Consider the following 20,674-nt stretch of genomic DNA (forward strand, 5'->3'; position numbering starts at 1 on the left):
TGGCCTCACCATGTCCTGCGTTCTTATGTGGGGAGCGGGAGCTGAGACCCCGCCCGACACCCTGCATGACAGCCACCGTCCCTTCTCCCTGTGTCCTCACAGGGTCATCCAGCTGTGCCCATCTGTGTCCTAATCCTCTTCTGATGGGCATATCAGTCACGTTGGATCAGGGCCCATCCTAATGACCTCATTTTACCTCAATGATCTCTTTAAAGGCCAGGTCTCCAAAAACAGCTGTCTTGTGAGGTCTGGGGGGTGAGGACTTCAACATACGAATTTGGACGGACTCAATTCAGCCCATACACACAGCCCTCCCAGCTGCAAGGGAGGCTGGGAAACAGGGCGTTCCCGAGCCTGCCCGCACAGTGGGGAAGGCAGCTGCGGCCACGTGTACCCAGCTCTGCAGTCTCACCGCCGGCGCCTCTGCCCCGGGAGGATGTGAGACCCGAGTGGCCCAGCACTGGGACCCCTGTCTTTCTGGGCCCCACCAACTCTGTTCCCTCTCCTGCACCCCTGGCTCCTTCCTGGGCAGGCCCTGCCCATGGGGCTGTGGACCTGGCAGGCCTGCCGCAGTGGCAGAGAAGGGGACCCAAGGCAGCAGTCGGTCTGGCACCAGACCGATGGGTCCAGCCTCCTTGTCACATGACCTGGGCTGAGCCCCTGTCAGTGAAATTCGGGGCATGAGGAGATCCAACAGGTCACTTAGGTGAGGGGCCTGGCACCGGCTCAGCACACAGTCGGTGCTTAGCAAATTGGTGCTCAGACTCAAGCAGCCTGGCACGGATACAGAGCACGGGTGGCACCTGAGGTGGCTCACTGCCGCCTGGTGGGAGGCAGGCGGTTTGCCCGGAGGCCTCTCTTCCCAAGATGCTCCCCTGGGGCCTGGTATTCTCAGAAGCCCAGTCCTGCACCCCTCCCCCCCGTCCCGAGTTGGGCCTGACCCAAGGTCAAGCCGATAACCTGGACACCGTGACCTCACAATGCCAGGATGTTTGGTGGTGAGGAATGGAAAGAGTCCTGCCTCTGAGACGGAGCAGCCGCCGTGGGTGGGCTGCAGGGGAGCTGCTCCAGCCTGGCTGCAGAGAGACAGCCGAGCAAACACAGAGCAGACACCCATCCGATGCCAATAGCTGGGCAGAACGCCCGCCCCCTCCTGTCCCCACAAAGGGCTCTGTGTCCCCGTGGCTGGGCCGGAGGCACAGCTTTCTGAGCACAGCGTTGTTCCATGGGCCAGCCAGGCAGGGATGGGGTACTCTGGGATGTAGATGGCGCACAGGGGTGGGCACCGTCCACGGGGCTGCGGTCATCTTATCAGCATCATCGTGACTGTGGCTGCGGACGGGAAGCCGAGGAGGGGAGGAGAGGTGACCAGACCGCAGGCCTCCCGCCCCCCAGTGCCCTTTCTGGGGGCAGGGTGCCTGCCTGGACCAGCCTAGCCTCCCTGGGGATCTATTTGCCTGGTTCTAAACCTTTACTCCTCGTGTGTCCCAGCGGCTCAGCTGCAAACAGGCGGGCGCGCATACCCTGAAAGCCGGTAACCAGACTGCCACGTGTCCTGGTCAGGCTGGCACATCCCAAGCTCCTCCTGCTCTGTTTTCCATAACAGAGTCACGAGGGCACCCTTTAACCTCCTGCCTGCCCCAAACACTCGAGACAGACCCACCAACCACACTTGTTCTGAGGCTTGGTGGGTCCTGGTTCTCAGTCTAGAAATGCGGCTGGAAGGGCCTGACGGTGGAAGGGTGGAGGGAAGGAAACTTCTAGAAAGAAGAGCTCACAGCTCTTTATGACCCGGACGGGTCATAAAATAGTGGTGACCCTGACCTCTTGAATCACATACTACGTTTCAAAGAGCCCGTCAGTTGCAAATCGCCTGCAGTTTCTGTCCGGCGGCGGTCCAGTGTGCTTTGGAGCCAGGGAACCTGGGTTTACATCCCAGCCCCTGACCCAAGGTCAACAGAAAACCCAGAAACGCCCCGAGAGGGCTCAGTCACTCCCTCATCGAGGACCTGAGGCCTGCTCCTGAAGGGGTGAGATGACGCGGGAGGGCCCCCTGAGACACCAGTGGCAGCAGTGTCAGAAGACCCATGAGTCAGTTCCTCACTGAGAAAAGCCACAGGGTCAGCCAGCCCGGCCCACAACATCCCTCTCCTAAAGGGGACTGCGGATAAAACTGGTGTGACCCCAGCTGAGGGCCCCGTCCTGCCCTGGGTGGGGACCCAGCCAGGCGGGCCGGGCCTCGGGGCCCCACGAGGCGGCCTCCACGAGAAACGGAGCCCTCCTGGCATCAGCAGGCTCCTCTGACTTACTGTTTTGCTTTCAGAACCGACCCATCTAAACTGTTAAGGGTTTGGAATATTGTCTGTTGTTCCCATCTTTCTACAAGGAGGCACCAAGGAATGTAATGGACAAAACAGCCCTCAGAAACACGGAGGGTATATTTAAAACCAAGGAAACCACCCACCCAGAGATATATTAAATTCAGGCGGGATTGCTCCCTAGTTAAAACTGTAACACGGACACTAGCAAGGACCCGCCATGTGCCTGCCCTGAGGGTGTGCTGGCGCCTTGGACATCGGGGTGCGTGCAGGGGTTCGGGTCAGTCCTGGGAGCCTGGTCTAGCTTGGCCGCTGCCGGGCCGTCTAACCCACGGCAGTCAGATTTCTCATGTGTGCAACAGGCATGACAATATAATTCAGCTCACACAGTTGTCTGAGGGTCCGGTGAGATGGGCAGAAAGTTCCAGCATACAGTTAATGTTCATTCAAATTAGCCGCTATCCCCACTCGGATGCCGCTGGACGCGCTGTGGGGTGTGTGTGCGTGCACGTCCCTTTTCTAGGCATGAAAACTGAGGCTTGAGATGTCAAGTCGCCACCCCCTTCATTTCCAGAGCTGGAAATTTGGTCTTTAAAAAGATTCCTGCCCTTCATGTGCTCAGAGGTTCTCCGGGCTACTTTGAAAAACAAGAACCTGTCATCACTTGTTGAGTGCCACTCTGTGCCCTCTGGGTCCCTGGGTCACATCACCTGCAGGGCTCCAAGGTGACCTGTGGCCTTTTGGACTGATCACAGATGAAGGAGCGTAACCCAACGGCCAAAGGGAGACACAGGTGGGGCTGAGGCTGACAACAAACCAGCAGCCCGTCGTCCTGACCCTGGAAACAGGAGTGACATGGCGGAGGCGTCCATCCACCTCCTCAATCTGGGCTCACCAATCGGATGGACGATCACAGACCTGGGCTGTGCAGAGGGCACAGGCACACGCACACACATGCACACACATGAAAGGGTTTGCTGAGCACACGCTCTGCGGGGCCGAGGAGCACTGGGGAATGACCGATGGTAGGAACAAACCGATTCAATAACGTGGACACACCGGGAGGCCAGGACTTCAAATTGACCATTCAAATTGTTATAAATGTTTTTTTTTTGAAGTTTCTTTGACGGAAACATTTAGTTCCACACGAGAAAGCAAGAAAACTGATTTTCTTGAAAATCTTAAACGATGTCATTCAGATGGTCTGCAGTGCAGATGAGTGAGGCTGTCATTTAATTACACGGAAAGGCAGGTAGTTAGGGAAGCATTAGGCCGGCAGCACTCTGTGAAAACCTCAGATGAATGCAAAACATCAGCTGACCCAAAACCCCTAATTCTGAGCAGTCGGCTTTCTATTCCGCAGATGTGCAAAGTTCTAATTATCCAGTCAACAGTCCATCGGGAGGGTGTGATGGCATAGGTTTTCTGTTCACACAGCAAATCACAAAGCACTTTGGGGTGACCCCTCTGAGGGGACTCGGGGGCCCTGCCAGGATGGGCCAGTCCCTCCTCGGGCGCACAGGACAGCCAGCCAGTTAAGGGCAGAGGTGTGAGTTCAGAAGGCTGGCAATCTCCAGGACCTTTGGGAACTGGAATTTGAGGTCAGTGTCTTCATTGGCTAACGAAACTGAGCTGAACGCATCCTGGAGAAACTACAGCTTCGATCTCAAACTTCCTATGACCGGCTTGTTGGAGGAAAATTCCGGCCACCACGACGCCCTCTCCAACACTTTGCTTCCCTGAAGGATGGTGGTCCAGAGGTTTTTATAGAGCTGTAAAAAATACACACGTCCATAAAAAAAAAAAAATTCCTTAGATGGCCAAATAAATGCAACTCCCCTTGTAAACTTGTTAAAACCCAGGAAATTCTCTCCTTTTAAAAAATTCTCACTTTTTAAAAAATTTTTAAGATGACTTAAATTTATATACATGTAAACCTCCCCCCCCCCCCCCCGCAGCAGGAAACAATTGGGAAAATGCAAGTATAAAATGTTTATCAAGCGCATTTAGGAGAACTTCCCACTCGTCCTTTCCTTTGGAATTTGTCGAGGGCAGACACTGCTTCCTAACCAACTGTGGCCATGATGAAATTCTGCGAGTCTGCGTTTCTTGTTTGTGCTGGTCTGTCCCCAGGCACCCACGTGGCTGCTGGCTGGCACGCTGGAGGTGCAGTTGGGCAGCAGGATGACAGCCATCAGGCTGGCCTTGCTGTGTGGGCCCCCGAGTCCCTTTGGCCACCAGACCTGGTGCACTCTGTCCCTGGCTGCCTGCCCCACTGGGCCCGCAAGCCGTCTCCTCCAGGGAGTCAGCCGAGTCACCTCGCTGGTCAAAGTAGAGCACTTGTCATCTGAGAAGACAGTCATGAATCCCATCAACTGTTGGCTGAGCCCTCAGTCACCCCCAGCAGTCAGTGCCCAGGCCACGAGCCCGGGGCCAGATGAGCCACGGGGACAGGAAGGGGCCTATTTTGTGCCTGGCTGATGTGGACCAATTTCACTCTTAGAAACCACTCCCCCTGCACCTGCTAAATGCACTCAACGATGGCCGCTCCAACGAGCTTCTCTTCTTGGCTCCCAGAGACAAAACATGGGCCTTTTCTCCATGCGTCATAAATCCGAGGTCACATGTTACAATTTGGAGCATTACGCTTCATCTAGTGATTGTCTCGCGTCATCTACAGCTGCATTTGTTCGTTTGAAATGAACTTCTTACTAAGGAGCACTTGGTTAAAACGTCAGTCCTTAAACTGGGAGACATGCGCGTAGTACACCCCGCCCTGTCACTGGCTCTGGTTCCAGAAGGGGCCCCCATCGGGGGCGGCCTCCTCTACTCCTCACTCCCCCGCCCCAAGCCCCACGTCCAGGCTGCCCTCTGCAGAACAGACACGGGCTCCATAGCAAGCCGCTCTGGCCCCCTCTGGACAGGTGACCATTCCCGCGTGCTCAGGAGTCCCCGTGTGACGCCACTTCCAGGCCCTCGGTGTCAGGCACCACTGTTCTGCCTCCTCCTCAAGTGCCCACCCACCTGCTGGCCTGCTGACTGTCCCTCTTCTGTGGGCTTAGCTCGGCCTCCTCTGCAGCCCTGGCGACACCGGGGCCTGAGGGGCACTGTCCTGTCTTCTCTCCAGACAGAGCTCTACCTGGATCCTGGCTCTGCCGCTTCCTGCCTGGGCGAACACCTGGCCTGTGTGGGTATCAGGGTTTCAAACCCGTGGAGAATGAAACTGCCCCAGCACCCGGTACCTAGTCCCAACCCCAAGGGTGGCCTGGGCCGTGCAGAGGTCAGGGCAGCCGCCCCTCCTGTGGTAGGCTGTTATGATTGTATAAAGTCCCGATGTCAGTGTCCCCTGAAGACAGAGGAGGGCTCCTGTCCCCTTATATGCTCACGCTCCATTCAAATAGAGCCCGAGCTGGCGGCTTAGACGCCTCAGCAGAGATAACATGGCCTTGGGGGGTCAGGGGTCGAGTGGGGATAAATCTTGTCCCACATCTGATAGCTGTGAGATCTCAGGCAAGTGACTTCGACACTTAGAAAAGCCATGTCCCCATAGCAACATGGGACAACAGCTGTAGGGAGTGCTGTGCTGGGACGTGCTGAGCAGACCTGCGAGTGTTCACCCAGCACCGGCATCTCCATGTGGCAGAGAAGTCATGTAGCAATGCATGTGGGCTCAGTAAGAGCAACACGAGGGTCACTGAGGACAGAGTGGGGGCCTGAGCCTGGGCATTACAGCTGGAGGCCAGAGAAGACCTGAGAAGCAGCATTGAGCTTAGAACGAAATGAATGGAAGTGCTCTAGGCAGTGAAAACAGAAGGTGCAAAGGTCCTGGGGTGGGCACGAGCCCAGCCCACCAGAAGAACAAAGGCCCGTGAGGCTGGAGGCCAGAGGCAGGAGCAGCACCAGGGAGTAAAATGACCTTGGAGAGCCAGGCACAGGCCATGCGGACCAGGGTTGCAGGGAAGGATCGGGGCAACTGCGGTGGAGGGCTCAGAGGAGTGGCTTGACCGGATCTGCTTTGTACGAAATCATTCTGCGGGGAGGGGAGGAGATCAGGAGTCCTACGGGGGCCTCCAGGGATGCCGGTGCAAGGGGTGAGTGGCCTTGCTGACAGTGGGGGCAGGAGCCAGCACTGGGATATGTCGGGAAGACCCAGGCCTGGAAAGGGCGTCGGGGGAGTGTGAAGGGAGGGAGGAGGACACTGCAGGGCCTGGGGCTCCGCACAGGTCCATGCTGACCTCGGCATCACAGCCCTGCAAGGGCCCGGTTACCAGCCCATCTCTCAGAGGAAGGCTCTGGGGGATGGCGAAGTCACCCGTGACCGCCCCGACCTGTCCTGGCTGCTCCCTCCACAGCCGCCCAAACCTGACAACCTCCCAGCAGGCGCCAGGAGACTCTGGGGGTAAGTCATCACCTCAGGCTCTGCAGTAACTACCATGGGCCCCCAGGGCGGCCTGCCGGCACTCGGACACACGGGCCTCACCGGGCACAGGGAGGGGGCCCTTTACCTCGCCATTGGCTCTGCCGATCGGTGAGTCCAGGACAAAGTCAGGGGGGGCGATCACGTCCACCAGGGAAACTGCATCATCTTTCAGCTGTTGGAAAACAAAGTCCGTTCACTTGGCAACGCCCAGATATCTCCATGGCGACCACCGAGGAACAGAGCCCCAGAGTTTGTTGCTCGGCCCACTGGCAACAGTAACCCTGGCGCGGGGCTGGACTCCCCATGCTTTATCTTCTCATTGGCCCGTTCGAGTCCCTTGGGGTGCCTCTGAATATTTTCACCATGTTGCTATTCACTCAGCACTTCCAACGTTTTATGTTTAAAGGTATTTTTTTTCCCCAACAAGGTAGGACTGCTCATAAAAGTGATGACTCTGCAGCTCATTCACTGGCAGTGTCCTCAGAGCTTTGTCTCTGAACCCTGGGCAGTGACTGTTTCAACACAGGAAAATATGTTCAGAACGTGTAAGGGAGAAGGCATTTAGAAGCACCTGGAAAAGTCCTCACAGGAGCGCTCTTAGCTTCGCAGCACTTTTATTACTCTCCTATCCCGTTATACAAAGTATTCTTCAATATGGAATTTATACGAGAGGACTCCCAAGAATTTTCTTGAAATGCGGAGAAAATTTTTTTCTGCAATAATTGTGAAACGCCACAGCCATGCTGAACGGAACAGTGGGATAGGGGAGCTTTTAACGATGCCGATGGAAAGCTATCAGTCAGCACAGAGCACCAAACCCCCCACACAGAGGACAGGAGCACACGCCCTGCCTGCGGGGCACAGGTGAACCAGCCAGCCCCCTGCAGGGAGACCAGCGGAGCAAGGCCCTTGTCTGGACAGGTAGTTGGCAAACCGTTAGCCTAAGGGGCCGACGGGAAATAGAGTCAGCTTTTGGGCCTGGGGTCTCCGCCTCACTGCTGGCCTGGGCCTGGGCGGACGTCCAGTGGGTGCACAGTGAATGGTCAGACTGGGCTGAGTTTGCGACCATGGGACACAGGACGGAGCTGGCGCCCTCACCTGGCTGACCTCCGTGAGAACTCGGGTGGAGCAGGATGTGGCTGCATTAGGCTTAGCCACTCGCCCAGGACCACAGAGGAAAATGCTTTCCTGTCACTGATTTTACTGGGGGAAAGGACATGTGGCCACACCTATGCACTGCAGGTATAGACACAGCTTAGAACACAGGGAGACAGTGATGGCTGCGTACGAAACAAACCCGGGAGAGGCTTAAAACCAATCAGAGATGTTACCTGGAACTCATCAGCTCTGACAATGCTGATGGGAGATATGAAATGGCACGTCACTGTCACTTAGGGCATGTGCTGGGGTGCTGGCAGGGCGTTCATTCACTTCCTACCCTCAAAGTCGAGTCGCAACTCAGCTAAGAGCAGCAGCACTGCCAGGACAGTGGCCACAGCACATGTGGCTCGTACACTTTAAATTAATTTAAATGAAAGGCAATTACAATCCTCAGCCACACTGGCCACAGTCCCACTGCCAGCGGCCCCCATGGTCAGCGGTGACCCGTGGGACAGCGTGGTTCCCGAACGTGTCCATCCCTGTGGGACATTCTACTGGACAGAGTGTCACCAGAACATCAAGTGGGGATTGGGGCCATTGAAGTTTCCTGGGTGGCAAAGGTCAAAGAATACAATTTGAAAAAGTGAAATACCATGAACTGAATTTAAATTGGAGGCGGAAATGTGCAGGAGAAGGATTATCGATGTAGTTGTGAAAAGTGTGAAAATTAGAGTGAGCCGAATACGTACAGATTCTAAGGCATTCCCTCCGAATTACTCTATTCCTGAGATTTCTGACACAGGCATGTCTTCTTGTAATTTCTTGTTTTGCTAAACATTGCGTGCATGGAAGGGGGGCAAGCGGGGTGAATGGTACTAACACACAGGGATTACAGGTTAAGTCATATGATAATGCAAAGCTGAATGACAACTCACCTGGGAACACAGGGCCAGGATGGCACTCTCCACCATTTTACCTGCTTGCTCACCAGAAAAGTAGCCACCTGTAAGTACAGTGTTGGTTACCCTGCAGTCTGGTATCCCAAGTCCAAAATCACCCACAAATAGCAGTCATTCTAAAACAGCTTTCCAAATTAGCCCATTTTGTGTGAAAATATGTCACTGTCGCCCCCCCAAGCTCAGCTGAGCTGCGACCCCTTTGCAAGAATGCAGGGGGCTGGGCCGGAGTTCTGATGTCCCTTCTCCACTAGTTCACTGAACATGTACCAGGAGTTGGGGCTGCAGGAGCAAAGGGCCCGGCACGAGGCAGGCACAACCCGCGGGATCCAGAAAACAGGGTCTGTGAGGAGCTCAGGGCAGAGGGGCTCAGCAGGCAGGCGGGGCCGGGGCTGGCGGGTGGGTTCTTTCTGAGGACGACACAGACTGTAGGAGACTGAAGCCTGGATGGTGGCTTGGGAATGCCTGGGGTGACAGCGGGAGAGCATGGGGCTGTGGGCCAGCAGGGGCCCCAGCACAGAGCGTGGCCTGGGGCACGAGGGGCGGTCGGACCACCAGGTACAGGGTGCGAGGCCCACCTCCTCAGCTCGCCTGCCACACTGCTGTGGGCTTTGCTGCAGTGTCTAACAGGCCCTGTGCGTTTGAAAATGCATTTGCTGTAGGACCTGCTTTCGTTTGAATTTTGCTATAAAAACTATGTCTCTTCACTTGGAGTTGTTCTTTCTCGGGTGTGGTCTCCTGCCCCTGCACCCAGCAGCTCCCTCTGGCCTCACGCCCCCAGCCTTGCTGTGTTAACCATGCACCCTCACCGCCTCCATGGGGCAACACCAGCCTGAAGGGGGACAAAATAGGTTCTTCGCAAGGGGGAGGGGCAAAAATGGACTGTTCACAAAGCCCAAATATACATACAAGATGTGACCAGATACACAGAATATTCGTAGCATTAATGTGTCATGAGGGCAAATAGGAAAAAAATGCCCAAAAAGGCTCCTTAGGAGGACGATAATGGAAAGAGGCTGAGGAACTCAGGCTTAGGCGCTTCTTCCCACCAGTCTTCCAGGAATCAGCCCAGGCGTAGCCTCCTCCAGGAAGCCCTCCCAGTCCCAGCCTGGGCATTCCTGGGGGTGCCTTCCCCGCAGCCCGGGCTCCTGTCTGTGCCCTGTGGGCGCCCTCCTGCTGCTGCTGTGCCCTCCTGCTTTCTTATTATGGCATCGGGATTATCTGTCCTCAGGCTCAGCACACAATGAGTGCTGGGTAAGTCACGTGGCAGTCATGCCACACTGGGGCAGGGCAGGCTCCCAGACAGGGCAGAGGGCACCCCTTTCCTGGGCGGGGCGCGGTGGCAGGTGCCTCACCTCGGTAGAGCAGGCCCATGTGCTGGCTCAGGGACCACAGGCCGTAGAGAGCGCTGAGCCGCTGGAGCACAGCCTGCAGAGGGCGCGGCACGCCGGGCTGGTGCGTGTGCTCGTGGAACCTCCGCAGCACCGTGAGCTCCAGGAACGCCAGGGCCAGGGAGCGGCAGTGGTACACCTGAAAACAAGCGACATGCCACCCTCCAGTGAGCAGCCGCGGGGGCACGTCCCGGGCGGGAGCTAAGGGTCGGCTGCCACTTCACGGCAGTAATGCTGGAACTGGTGCTTGAAGAGCGTTCACTCAAAGTGAGAGGCGGACCGTCCGACGTTCAAGTCAGGACGGGGGCCAGGCCGCACCCCCAGCCTTGCGACCAACCTTCCTGCACATTGCTCCCAACACCAGGCTCCCCTCTCTCATGAACCCCCAGCCCCAATAAGCCCCCAGCCCAGGAAAGAACAAGATGAGCCAATGGGCAGCCAGGCCTTAATTTGGGCTGCAGCCTCATTCCTGAGGACATTTGCATGTTAACAAGGAACGGATACTTGAGGCAAAAAACAAACTCCACACTGTCCAGCTTCTGACAGCAGCCGTGCACTATGGGGGAAAGAGCTGGGCCTGGAGTCGGCAGGCGTGGGTTCAACGTCGCCCTGGCACAGGAGAGCCGGCTGACTTGGGGCATTTCTCTTGGCCTCAATGTCCTTATCCATCAAAGAAGATGGTGTGAAATGACACATTTTGGAGGAAACCAGCCTCATCTGCCTCCTGAGGTACAGGTGTCGCTGGAAGGGGCCTCAGGAGCTCTGGACAGGGTGGGAGTGGTGAGGCTGGGAGCTGGGCTGGGGACACACCACTGCCTCCGTTTTTACATTTCTCACTTTGAACATGGGATGTTGTCGCCCAGCCAAAAATGTGATAAACACGTGTGTTTTTTAAGAAAACCTAACGTGCACATCTGGCTTACACAGTAGATAACAATCAGTGACGTTCAGAAGTTCAGAAGTTAATGAACTTCTCCGCTGAGTCAAAGAGGAAGCATGTTTTATATTTTAACTAAAGTGCTAAGTTTCCCCAAAAACACAGCAGTTCCCGCCCTCCACTGACAGCATATCGAGTGGCCGCTGTCCCCTGGACACTGTCCTTCAAACTGCACGTCCCTGGGGCTGGCTCACGGTCAGCAACCATGTGTGGCGCCCCCTCGGGCCTGTGGCTGGTGTCGGGCCAGGCTGCCGCTTGACCTGCAGAACCCTTTCCCGGCGGGGGACGCTGTCGGTTGTATGTTACATGTGTCCCGTCTGCAGTCTGTTTTCTGACTTTGTTTACAGTATCATTTGCTGTTCAGAAATGGCGACTGTCTATGCAGTCAGAGCTGACAGTTTTCTTTTACAGCTTGAGTTTCCTGTCTTAAGAAGGCTCGTCCCACGCCCAGGTTACACAAACATTCTCTGAAGTGTTCTTCTCGGGTGCAATTGCTGCTCCAACCGCCATACGCGAAGGGACTACGTCTCTTAGGGGTCTGAGCGCTCTCGGCTGTCAGAAACAACCCAGCGCTCGCTCTTAAATGCTCCGAGATCCACACCAGGTGGGGACAACACAGGCCCCCCTCTCGGGTCATCACCTTCTCTTCCAGGCCTCACGGCCACTTTCCTGTCCATAGGCACGGCCACTCCACGGGGCTGTACCTCAGCTTACGGCGCTGGTCAGCTCTGAGGTGCTCGCCAGGGACATCAGCTTGCTGGCTCCCCATCCCCAGCCACGTGACGCTGGAACACCGTTATGGAGTCCTCTAACAACATTCTACAGGGGAGCTATATCCAAACTGCTGAGCCACCCACTCAGGTTCCGTCGTCGGAGTGCAGCGCCAGACGCCGCACGGCCAGCTGGCATGGGATGAAGGACAGCTAGGATGGGATCGCCAGCGGCCTCGGGGGACCTCTCTGGGATTCGCATGTGGGGTATGGGCCCCCTTGGTGCCCTCCATCCCTTTGGGGTCTTGGTTTGTAACTCAGGGGAGAGTCTCCATTTCCATTTCAAGAATGACCATTTGACACGCAGAGAAAAAGAGGGACATGGGACAAACAAAACCAGAGCCATCAGTGTCTGAATGACCAAGCCGCTGGGAGCCCAGCCCATTTCAGAGGACCATTTTCATACCTCCTGTTTTAGTCGCTGAACTGATTCTAACAATCACTGAATTCATTTCTTTTAAGCCACAGGTCTGATTTTGGTTTAGTGACCCTCGGCCAGAGCCTTTCCAATCGAGACTCCATCCTCGTGCCTCACCTCCCACCCCACGGGCAGCTGTATCCAGCAGGTCCCCAGGGACACCACCAGCTATGCCTCCCCCCGAGGGCTGCAGGCGGCCCTTTGCAGCTCAGGAGGAGGGCCGGGCCTTCGGAGCAGACGGGCAGAAGGGGACGCTGAGTTCTCAGAGGACAGAGCCTCACCAAACACCACCAAGGAGAAGGGACGACACCAGTTTGAGAAGCTTCTGTCTACGGCCTCCCAAACAACACCCATCACTGCAGACACATGGGACCACAGGAGACCAGACCCTGGTGTCACAGGATGTTTCAGAGAGCTGCTTCTGCACAGGGGGTTCCCGGGACACGACACAGCCCTGCCCCAGGTGAGAGCCAAAGCCACCCTTGAACCATTCCCACGAAAGCTCCCTGGGGAGGGTGATGACTGAAGAACCAAAGGGAGAGCTCCGGGTGTGGTCTCTGTGAGTCACTGAGCCATCGCTCTGTCAGCCGATCAGTCGGGGCCTGGCTGGTGTCCCCGCCCCCTGTGCCAAGGCTCCTGCAGCCCCACATCCACCCCAGGGATCCCGGCTCTGGCCGGCGGGCTGGATGCTGCCAGCACTTGACGGGGCCCAGTGTCTCCCACAAGCCAGCCAGGGAGGTACCGTGGTGCCCGCAGCAAACCCGGGTGCACAGGTGGGGCCGCAGCCCACGGTGCCGGGGGCTGGAGGGCAGGCCCGCCGCCCCCAGGACACTCACTCACCTGAGGCGGGCAGCACAGGAGCTGGGAGCGAATGGTCAACACTAAGCCGTTCTAAAGCAAACATACCTGGCAGTTGTTTCTTGCTGCGAAGTCGCTGCTCCCTGATCTCTTCTCCTGGTTTAGTTTTTCGTGACTCTCTCGGAGCAGGTAACAAACCAACCACTCGTATGCTGCCAGGGGGACTTCAAAACGAGAAACAGAGGGACAGTGACAATGGAGAGTCTGTCAAGGCCCCACCTCCCATACAGACGGCACGGCGAGCACCTGGCCCGTGCTGACGAGCGTGAGGTGCCCAGTCTAGACGTGGACACTGAGGCACAGGCAGGGGTGAGGGTGTTCCCTGGCTCGGCCCGAGGCTGTCCCGAGTTCCACACTATTCTAGCAACCATGGAGGCCGCTGGGTCACAGGGCCACTTTCCGTGTGACCGCCTCCCTCATGATGGCTACCCTCTGGCTGGTACTGACGTGCTTGGTCTGATGGGATGGGGGCGTGTCCCCTCAGTGTCACCAGGGGACATCAGGACATCAGGACAACTTTCCGGCAGATGGTGGGCAAGTGGCCAGCCCAGCCCTCGACCCCACTGCTGTGGACGGGCGGGTGAGACAGCGGCTCACACTGGGTCCCCACCGCATACACACGTGTCCCTCCCCACAGCTCTGAAGGGAGGGGGACAGGAAGCTGCAGAGAGGGACGTAACAGGGGTATAGACGGACAGGGTGGGCTGGAAGGAAGACCCATGGCGAGGCTGGAGGGCACTGGCCCTGAGCCAGGCACGTGCCACACCTGTGGGGCGTTCTGCTCCTCGTCACGTCTAAGTGACACGGTGCTTCCTGCGGACCAGCATATCCCAGGATGTGGCAATGCTCAGAGCCTGCCAGCCCGTGTCACCATCCCTTCCAACGAGGACACGGACACAAGGAGGCACCCAGGCGAGTGACAAGTGGGCGAGGGGCCCAGCCTGGCCATGTGGCCCTGAGTCCACGCTCTCACCCCCACCCGGGCACAGGGCACCTGGCAGCTGCTCTCGGCGGGGAGCTTCCCCAGCCACACAGGGTCTCGCTCCGAGGTGGGGCAAGGGGCCCTGGGAGGAAGACACAGCCCTTGCTGAGAGCTGCCGTAGACACCGGCCATTTCGCGCCTGTTCTATCAGTTACTCGTCGCAGTAGAACCGAGAAGCCCACCAACGAGGACGCCAGCGTCACACAGGCTAAAGAACGCAGGCTCCGTGGCCGAGCTCACACGGCTGCCAGGACGGAAGGCAGGTTTCTTGGACACCCGGGTGGGGAGGCCTGAGACGTCCTCCGAGCAGCTGATCTCAGGGGGCCCGGGGAGGCAGGTGGTGAGGCACCCCTTTCAGAGTCCTGCCAGGTGTGGTGGCTTCCATGGGCCCCCCAAAAGATATGACCCCCCAAAAAAACATGACCACTCCTGAAATACATGAATGTGCCCTCACTGGGGAACAGGGTCTTTGCAGTTAAGTTGAAGGTCTCGAAATGAGGCCACCCTGGATTGGGGTGGGCCCTGCACCCCACGAGAGTGACCTTACACAAAGGACAGAAGAGGACACACAGACGCACGGAGAGGCCAGGTGACGACAGTGGCAGAGACGGTACTCACGTGGCACGAGGAGCCACGAGGAGCTGGAAGAGGCAGGAAGGACCGTCCCCTGGCGCCCCCGAGAGGCACAGCCCTGCCCACACCCTGATTCTGAACTTCTGTTTTCAGCACCCAGTTTGTGGGACTTTGTCACAGCCGCCCCAGGACATGGACACACCAGGTGGCCCAGTAGGCATTCCTGAGCCTTAGGTGCCGCTTTTCCGGATGTCCCTGAAAACCCAGGTCAACCCTGGGAACCAACGCTGACAAAACCTTCCAGGCTGCTGCTTCCTAAAGTCTTCCCAGCAGGACAGACCGTCACCAGCAACAGTAAAAGGCGGTGTCGCACACACCCCTATTTTCCATGATTTATTTACACAGCAACAAACCCGAGGTGCTCGCCAAGGCCAGAAACCGGTCCTGCTAATGCGTAACCAGGCAGAGGCTCCTGCCGTCACTGACATGCCCGCCACGGCCGCTGTCCCTCGAGGCCGTGCAGGGCCGTGCCACAGGCAGCCCAGGGAGGTGCCGTCTGCGGAGGACGCCGCTGCACAACAATGCCCACCCCAGACGGAGCCGCGGTCGGGACTGCTTCGGAGTTCGCTGCTTCAGATGATACACTAGTTGTTGGCACACTTTTCTGCGGAAACTTTTAACTCTCAGGGTTTTAGAAAAAGTACATCACGTTGCTTCGACATGTTCACATGGGAAGTCCCCAGCAAGCACATGAAAGCGCACGGTAATGCGGGGGGGGGGGTGGGGGAGAGCATGGACAATTCCTGGACCTTTTTGGAGGTGAGAAATTAAGTAACAAAATCGGTTGGGAGAAGCAGCAGGAACGCTCTCGCCGGGAGAGGCTGCGAACAGCCAGAGGACAAACACCATTTCAACACCTCCGTCCCCAGGACCGTCCCTGGTGCTGGGCCACAGCTGGCCTCTGATGAAGCACACCGCAGGGACTCCTCGGGGCTCCCCGAATGTCCCCTCTGCACCCGACTGCCCCTGCCCACCCAGCACTACCCCACCCCACGTGTGGCCTTTTCCCACCACGTGCACTGCTCACAGCTGCCTCTGTCACTCCACTCCACTCCCTCCCAGGTCTGCCGCTCCTGCCCAGCCTCTCAGTCACTTGACTCAGTGTTCCACCCCAGCGTCCCCAGGGGCTTCATTCTCGCCCAGCCCTCTGTCTAACAGGCCACTCCCAACTCGCGACCCTCCAGTGTGCCCGCTGACCACCTCCCCTGCCTGCTCACCCTGCTCCCCTGCTCCCTGCGCTGCCTCTGCCTAGATTCCTGTTTCCTGCTGATTTCCCTCCTGGGTCCATCTTGCTCTGGGTACTCTTTCTAAAGCGGGGCTCTGCCCAGGGGCGCCCCAGACAGCAAGACCTGGACGACTGGCCCCGGTTCCTTGGCTGGCACACAGCCCCAGGCCCAGTGCCGCCTGTGTCCATCCGTGCGCACACGCACTTCACACCTGTGCTTCTGTGTGGCCACCTGCTCCTGAACACACTACCCTGCGCCTCTGAGATCTGGCTCGTTTCCTGGGAAGCAGCTCAGCTCACCCTGCAGAGCTCAGTCCCCACCGCTCGTGTCCAAAGGGGGTGCTGAGAACAGTGACCTCGCCACCGTGGCCAGCCCCCAGCCCTGACCAGGCACTGCTCGGGCTGACCACATTTCCTCTGCAATCTGTCACAAGGGAGACTGAGGCTCAGAGAGGGTGAGCATGAGCCTGAGCCACACCGCGGGGGCAGCACGGAGCCCCCAGGCCTGGCTGTACTGCCCGCACCAGGGGCGCCACGGACACGTGGGAAGTGACCCCACTGCCCTGCACAGACACACACAGTTGTCAGAGCAGCAAACACGCTGTCCTACAATTATTTCATATTTTTTCAAATGAGCCAACTGCAGGAACCGACGCAGAACTTGCATGGCTAAGTGACAGTGCTGGCCCTCTAATGAGCGCCATTTGTTAAACCCATCCTCAGCGCACACGCGTGCGCACCAATCACAGGAACTGGACGGCACCGTGCCTGCCCTTCCCTCTCCAAATAATTGTTTTATTCCCTAAAGAAAAATCACCTCCTGACCTTCCAAACAGGCGACTCTGAAAACCGGAAAGGTCTGCATCTCTAGTTCTACCGAGCGCAAGGGTCATAAATCTTTTAGATATTTTTTACCAAAGGTCCAGCTGAGACAAAGACCAGTCCCAAGATTAGGGGTTGGATGATCAAATGCCCCGGAGACTAGGGCCACATGCTATGAGCTCCCTTCTCTGCACAGAAAATAACGTCAGGACTCGGTGCCAAGCCACTGATGCCAAATAAATTTTAGTTGCACTTTTTTCCTCCAGAAAGTGTTTTCACTTTGTTGGATCTTGCGAAAATTAGGGCCCTCAGAGGAAAAACAGATGACGCTGCCCTGGCATTTTCCCTGACGCTGGTATATATTAGGTTGGTGCAAAAGTAATTGCGGTTTTTGCAATTATTTTTAACCTTTTAAACCACAATTAGTTTTGCATCAACCTAACAAAACAGCTTCTGCTTTCATAGTTTTGGCAACAGGGGAAAGAGCGCAAGCAGAGCATGGCAGATACACCAAGAAGTTGGCAGTCCACTTGTTTACGTTTTCATTTTACAACAGGTTTTAGGGAAGAAAACATTCTGGTTGGGTTGATGTTACTAAAATGATGAGGTCATTTTCTAATGCTTCCTGTAGCAACGGGTTGGTTGGGGAACATTGTAACCATCAAAAATAGATCTTCCAAAAAAAAAAAAAAATAGATCTTCCAGTGCGTCCCTGTTTTCTACAAGCACTTTAAAAGGGCAGATGAGCAGCGGCAAGGTTAGTGATTGGCACGAAAATTGTAACAAAGGGTGGTGCCCGAAGAGAAATAAAGCAGCTGCTAGCAGAAATGTTTTCTGGATGACGATGATGACACAGTGAGGGTGGGGGGGGGGAACGACAGCTGGGGGGCAGCCGGCCTGGGTCTACTCTTGCTCTGGGGCTGCTGATGGGGACGGAGGCAGACAGGGCTGGTGCCACCTTGCTCTGTGCCACCATGTCCTCGCCAGGAGAGCCCACAGCTGCTGGTGCTACACTGTCACGTGCTCTCCATTCTTCACCCAGAGGACCCAGCGGCCCCCCAAGATCCCAGGGGATGCTCACACTGGGGTCTCCTCCTCCCGTAACAAAGGCATTCTGCTGACAGCGTTTGGTGGAACAAAGAGCACCTTGACAATGACCCTGTGATTACAACTAGAACCATGACAAGGTTACGTGTTTAAAACAGTCATCGGTGGTTACAGAGCAGACACGTGGTGCCAAGTGCCATGTGGGTGCTTTACATGCACCAGCTCCTTCATCCTCACGAAAGCCCGACACAGTGGAACCGTTATTCCCCCGGTGCAGGCGAGGAAACCAAGGCGAGGGGGTGCCCGCCCTAAGTCCCGTGGCCGTGGGGAGGAGGGGCTGGAGCAGACCCGGGGGGAGCCTGGCGTCGTTTCTTGGGGTCTCACTAGAAGGGTCAGCTCTCCCCGCCCGCTGGGATCCCTGCTCCACCATCCATGCCCAGCCCACAGAGAGCGTCTCTGAGGCACCTGGAAACAGGTGTGGGTGGCAAAGTGAACAGGCTCACCAAATGCTAATGGACAAGGTGACCACATTAGTGACATTTTTGCTGTGGCCTAAAGCTATTTTTGATAACGAGATTTGACAGAAGAATGGGTGGGACCGTGTGGAAGGTGCTTCCTTCAAAGCCACCCTAGGGGTGGGGGACGCAGAGTCCAGGGCAGGAGTTCCAAGCCGAGCTGTTCCTTCTGTAAAATCTCATCCTGACTGCCCATTCAGATGCTTCCGGAAGCTGTGACAGACTATCCTGAGCTTTGGAGCACAACAGGCTCGGGTCCTCACTGGCGCTGTATTCCACCAGGGACAAGCCCCTGGACGTCCTTGAGCCCGAGAGTCCCAAGCAAAGGGGCATGTCATGTGCAAGCAGAACCGCGGCTCGTCCCTTCATCCCCCAGCCACTCCATCCTAGTCCTGGTGGCTCTCCATTGCCGCCGCCACCATCCTCCTGCCACCACTGCCCTGCCCAGGCCATCCTTTCTTGTCTCCATCCATCACCTTTTTTCCACAGTAATTTTAACGTGAGTCATCACAACAGACAACACAAACCCAAACCAGTCAGCTGCTCTTGCTCAGAATCCTCTAGTGGTTGCCATGGGCCTGGAAGGACAGCTGTCCCTCGGGTCCCCTGCGGCTAGCCCTGTCCTTCCACTGAGACTTCCGGGGGCTGTGCCAGCGACCCCACCCCTGAACGGGGGCCACAGCCTCGCAGACTGCTCCTCTGATCAAGCCCCTGACGTCCTTGCACGCAGCTGACCCCATCCGGATTGTGTGAGAGCAGGGACCCGGGTCTCAGTCGCTTTTGCGTCCCAGCAAGACTGCACAGACACCTGTGCTTATAAATATCTGTCTGCAGAGTGAACAACGTAAGGGCAAGTGCCCTCGATAGGGAGAATTAAGGGTGAAGGTTCAAGGACAGCCCCCAGCTTCCTGTGATGACAGCCCGGTCAGGGGGCATGGGTGAGGGCTGGGGGCCCCCAGAGCGGCGCACCCTCCACCCTCAGGAAGGTGCCAGGTGGGGGGCTCCCCTCATTTCACCTTCAGTCAGTGTCTCACTCAGTGTCAGCCCAGGGAGATGCTGGATGCATGAGTCCTCCAGCGAATGGCGGCACGCCACCGTCCGGGGTCTCCTACGGCCACCACCACAGCCCCCCCTACCTGTGCTGGGCCTGAAGGGAATGGCGGGGAGGGGAGTGCTTACCTGAGGAGTCCAAGCAGTCCTTGAGGCTGGCCACCTGGAACCTCCGGCCAAGGAGGGCTGGATAGGCTTCCAGAAAGGCCACGCTCTTCAGAGGGCTCTGGAAGCGAGCGCCACCTAGCAGCACATGGGTCACTCAGGCGAGAGGCAGGGGACCCGGCCCGGGACGGAGGGTACCTCCCCCTCCCGCCTCAGCAATCACTTGGGAAGTTGGGCAGTCACTATGTCATCACACTTTTCTTCCTGCTAACACAGAGTCCATCTTGAGAGAAGAGCTAACTAGAGGGGCCCGAAGACCCTCACCCATGCGAATTCTGGGGCCACCCACCAGCGTGGTAGAGCCTCACCTGGGCCCCCGTGCGCCAGCAGGTGGTTGCTCACCTGGGCCCCCGTGCGCCAGCAGGTGGTTGCTCACCTGGGCCCCGTGCGCCAGCAGGTGGTTGCTCACCTGGGCCCCCGTGCGCCAGCAGGCGAGTAGGTGGTTGCTCACCTGGGCCCCCGTGCCAGCACGTGGTTGCTCACCTGGGCCCCCGTGCGCCAGCAGGCGAGCAGGTGGTTGCTCACCTGGGCCCCCGTGCCAGCACGTGGTTGCTCACCTGGGCCCCCGTGCGCCAGCAGGCCGAGCAGGTAGTTACTGGTCTGCTGCAGAAGAACATTGTTGTCCCCTTCATACGTGCAGTTTGGATCGTTGTCATTTCTGAGGTCGCCCAGACGGTTCACTGCCACAAAACCACGTTTTCATCATTTCGGGTGTATAAGTGAAAAATACCCATGTTCCCCCCTCCCCCCCGGGAATCTAATCCTGGGCCCAGCGTGATGGGGCCAAAGCACCTCCCCGCCTGCTTCACACCCCACCTGCACCTCCACCTCCCGACCAGCTGTGGGCCCCTAACTGCTCTCCAGCCCGTGGCCCCGTCTTTCCAGGCACAGCAGTAACAGCCTCGTAAGGGTGTCAGGCAGGAAAGTGGGCGCTTCCCCAGGAAGCATTCAGCAGTGAGCAGTGAGCACTCAAGAGAGATTCACTGTCACCCACGTCCCATCCTCCCCAGGTCGCCTGGCAGAACCTCCCTCCACCGTGGAGCTCAGTGACAGGCGCTCAGGGAGC

General features: G+C 57.3%; 1 protein-coding gene across 2 annotated transcripts in view; it reads right to left on the reverse strand.

The window, feature by feature from the left end:
* Window positions 1-2,403: 2,403 nt before the first annotated feature.
* The window catches only part of ACOX3 (acyl-CoA oxidase 3, pristanoyl), a 38,630-nt gene continuing 20,359 nt past the window's right edge, over window positions 2,404-20,674 (reverse strand). For both annotated transcript variants that reach the window (XM_081062042.1, XM_081062043.1), the window contains 7 exons: window positions 20,166-20,288; window positions 19,573-19,686; window positions 13,218-13,333; window positions 10,151-10,325; window positions 8,775-8,842; window positions 6,824-6,910; window positions 2,404-4,090 (listed from right to left, as the gene is read on the reverse strand). In XM_081062042.1, the coding sequence (XP_080918168.1) occupies window positions 3,971-4,090; window positions 6,824-6,910; window positions 8,775-8,842; window positions 10,151-10,325; window positions 13,218-13,333; window positions 19,573-19,686; window positions 20,166-20,288 (803 nt within the window). In that variant the 3' untranslated portion in view covers window positions 2,404-3,970. The remainder of the gene's footprint in view (window positions 4,091-6,823; window positions 6,911-8,774; window positions 8,843-10,150; window positions 10,326-13,217; window positions 13,334-19,572; window positions 19,687-20,165; window positions 20,289-20,674) is intronic.

Source organism: Rhinolophus hipposideros, assembly GCF_964194185.1.
Source record: "Rhinolophus hipposideros genome assembly, chromosome: 1".
In the NCBI taxonomy this organism is placed as follows: Eukaryota; Metazoa; Chordata; class Mammalia; order Chiroptera; family Rhinolophidae; genus Rhinolophus; species Rhinolophus hipposideros.